At 41.4% G+C, this 3,455-nt stretch overlaps 1 protein-coding gene across 1 annotated transcript; it reads left to right on the top strand.

The window, feature by feature from the left end:
* The first annotated feature begins 730 nt into the window (after window positions 1-730).
* On the top strand, window positions 731-2,412 carry LOC148848789 (uncharacterized). The gene is made up of 3 exons (XM_088952562.1): window positions 731-911; window positions 978-1,107; window positions 1,427-2,412. Exons 1-3 carry the CDS (start codon window positions 779-781, stop codon window positions 2,112-2,114), a joined length of 951 nt encoding a protein of 316 aa, XP_088808688.1. The 5' UTR covers window positions 731-778; the 3' UTR covers window positions 2,115-2,412.
* The last annotated feature ends 1,043 nt before the right edge of the window (window positions 2,413-3,455 follow it).

The raw sequence follows: 3,455 nt of genomic DNA, 5'->3' as shown, positions 1-3,455 counted from the left end.
TATGTTTTTCTTGCCTTGCCTTGTTTGCTAGTTAAGCAATAAACGGTTGTCTGAAATTCTGAATAAGATTGAATCCTATCTGGGTTTCAAATCTTGTGATCTTAACCCGACTCAAACGTTTTGCTAACCTCTAATTGTTTTCCTTCAATAAGATCGAGAAGGAAAATGCTAAACTAGCACTAGAGAACCATCGTTTTGCATCTTAGCATCTTATGTGGACAAGCCTAAAATGATGGCCTTCAAGACCAGATATTCTCACGCTTCGACCTACTTTTAGCCTCGCCAATTAAGGTTGAGCATCTTTATTGACTAGGCCAAGTTTTATGAACAGATTGCGGAGCAAGAAAGACGAGAAAGGTTTACCGACAGACTGTGGATGCTCTCTCTCCACCATGCAATGGTTGGCGTTGTTAAATACCTACCGTATTTTCACCATCTTTAATTAATCAATCAATCTCTCTCTCTCTCTGCCTTTCTCTCTCCCTTACCGACTACAGAGGTCGAGAGAAAGACGGAGATGGTATTGGGGCTCATTATAGAGTGACGTCGACATGGCTCGGGTACGTGAAGTTGGTTACGTAATACAAGTCTACGTAGAGACTGGAGAGAAGTTGATGGCATGTCGTTTCAGGGTTAGACGTTGGTCCCTCATGGATTGGGCCCATTATTACGAACTTGGAACTGCTTTTGCTTTTAAAAGGAGAAGAATCAGCTCTTCCCCGCCACTGCATACTGTACCATTCAAACAGAGAAAGAGAAAAGCAGGGCAATAGAAGCTATGGGTCACCATTCATGCTGCAACCAACAGAAGGTCAAGAGGGGGCTTTGGTCTCCTGAAGAAGATGAAAAGCTCATTCAGTACATAAATGCCCATGGCTATGGATGCTGGAGTGAAGTTCCTGAGAAAGCAGGTATCCTCCCTCCTTTCTCTCTCTCTCTCTCTCTCTCTCTCTCTCTAACAGGTTCGTGTTGCGTAGGGCTTCAAAGATGTGGTAAAAGCTGTCGCTTGAGATGGATCAATTACCTGAGGCCCGACATCAAACGAGGAAGATTTACACCGGAGGAGGAGAAGCTGATCATCAGCCTTCACGGTCTTGTGGGGAACAGGTTCAAGCAACTCCATACACTTTCTGTTTTCTCTCTTTTCTTTTCCACTTTTCAAGAGAATTTTGGTCCACATTTTTTAATGGCTGTCTACCAACTTGTTTGGGGCATGAGATTCTTAAGTTATGTTTGGTTTGAAGGAAAAAGGTAGGGAAACCTATACAATGTTTGTAAAGGCTTGCCTACTTTTTCTTTCAAACCGAATATGGCATTAGTGATCAACCTATGCTAAAAAATGCAGTTGTATTACTTCTTTGGCTTGATTCTACCATTTTTCAGTAATTAAATGTTGCTTTTTGTAACCTGCACGATGGTTCTGTAGGTGGGCTCACATAGCAAGCCACTTGCCTGGGAGAACGGACAATGAAATAAAGAATTACTGGAATTCGTGGATTAAGAAGAAGAAACGGAAGCCTTCAGCAACCCCAGCAATGGTTCCATCCAATGTTAAGTTTGTCCAATCGGGTTATACATGGAATCAACTAGACACAGTCAATCAAGATTTGGCAACAATAAAAGCACCGATTGAAGAAAGAGTGTTTTCTTCTTCTTGCCCCTTTTTCATGTTTGACACTGGTACAGTCGATAGGCTCGGCAGTGGCAACGCCCGAGCTGATATTTTCCATGAAGCTATAGCCCTAAATTCTGATTCTTGGCACCTGAACCTTCATGGAGTTGAAGCATTTCTTCCTCCACCCGCTGCATCATTTACAAGTGGCACGCAGTCGAATTGTTTGCCACCATTGACGGAGAGTATAGAAAGTATGGTGCCCATGGAGGTCCAAGAATGTAGTATGAATGTTGATGGAGAGATCAACTTCGAATGGATACAGAGGCAGAATTTCAGTGAGAAACAACAGCAGGAATTGAGCGGATGGATTGACTACCATCAGTGCCCAGGCTTTCTGATTTGGGATGATCACGTTGAAGCACAGATTTCTGGTGAAGGAATTAAACCAACTTCATCTAGTATGGGAGCTATGATATCTTCCTACCTTCAATCATTATAAGGCGTATATGTTAGTGGTGGTGATCTCTCTTTCTCTGTGGAGGGGGGAGATTTCAAATGAGTGGTGATTATTTTAAAGAGTTCGTATCCCTCACTAAATTTCTTTTTTTCCCTTTCTTTCTTGGTTAGCATTTTGATAGACACATGAGTGAAGAATGTAGACAAAGCATGCCCACATTTATGTTTCAGGGTTTTGGGACAAAAGGAAAGGAATAAAAGTGAGTCAACAAACAAGAAGCCAGAAATAATTGGTGCTTGATGCTGATGAAATACCTTGTTGAGACATTCGTACTTGATGCTATGACAAGCGTAAAAACGGTGTTTTATTTGATGAAGGATTAGGTGAACACGGGTTACATGGGACCCGCACCTTTGATAGTGGGGTCAATGAATTTATTACTGGCGTGGAATATTATCATACACTCCACACAACAAACTTCGTCTTTTGTTTACCAAAAAAACAGCCATGGCCTTCAGCTAATCGAAATTCTGTTCACATAGTATAAGGAGGCCCAAGTAGCTGGGTACTAAATCATTGATCATAACCGTTAGATTAAATTCTCCCTCTTATCTTATAAGGGATATTAAGAGCCATGTAAGAGATACAGACCACCATGATCTAGAAATTTAAGGTTTAGTGAGAGATGAAATTCGCACCTCAAAGTCCATAAGCTATCACACTGCCAAGGTGTGAGAAATCAATAACCTTCCTTATCAAAATTAAAGAGTATTGCAGATAACCACATATTCAGTTCTAGATCTAACTTGGATAAGGATACTAAGAGATAGCCATCTCTTGTATTTTGAGATTAACATGATCTCTCTAGTTGTACTCTACTCTTATGCCAATCAGTGAGATCCTTAGCAGGGGTCAAAACCTGGGTATGTTGGGACAGTCTGAGAACTCATCTGAGTGGGTGATCATAGTGACAGGATTAGCCCCTTTGTCGGATAAAGATAATGATCAGGGATGTACTCTCTCTGATGAAAACCAAGACTACCGGCTGCCGATTTCAATCGTTGAGATTTGTTTTGCAAAATATATTTTATATGAGATATCAAAAGTATATATATTACGGTTTCTAAAATGTTTGCAAATGGTTTTAATTCCCGGGATCCATATAAGCAGAGAGTGCAACACTATTCCTTGCAGCCGAGGGAGAGGTCATCTCTTGTTAGGCAGTGTTTGATCATTATGGGCTGAGAGATTAAGGGTAAGGCCACTGAGGGTAATATTTGATGGGCTAATCTTGCATCTGCCCACAGTCCCTGGGTTTTTATAAGGTGGCTTGGCCCATGGACCACTTAATGTAATTGTTGGGCCCAATAGAGGCCCATGTGA

Source organism: Nelumbo lutea, chromosome 6 (assembly GCF_056320005.1).
Source record: "Nelumbo lutea isolate HS-2025 chromosome 6, American lotus-T2T, whole genome shotgun sequence".
Classification (NCBI taxonomy): Eukaryota; Viridiplantae; Streptophyta; class Magnoliopsida; order Proteales; family Nelumbonaceae; genus Nelumbo; species Nelumbo lutea.
The sequence above is the reverse complement of the archived record's forward strand: the minus strand, read 5'-3'. Positions and strand labels throughout refer to the sequence as shown.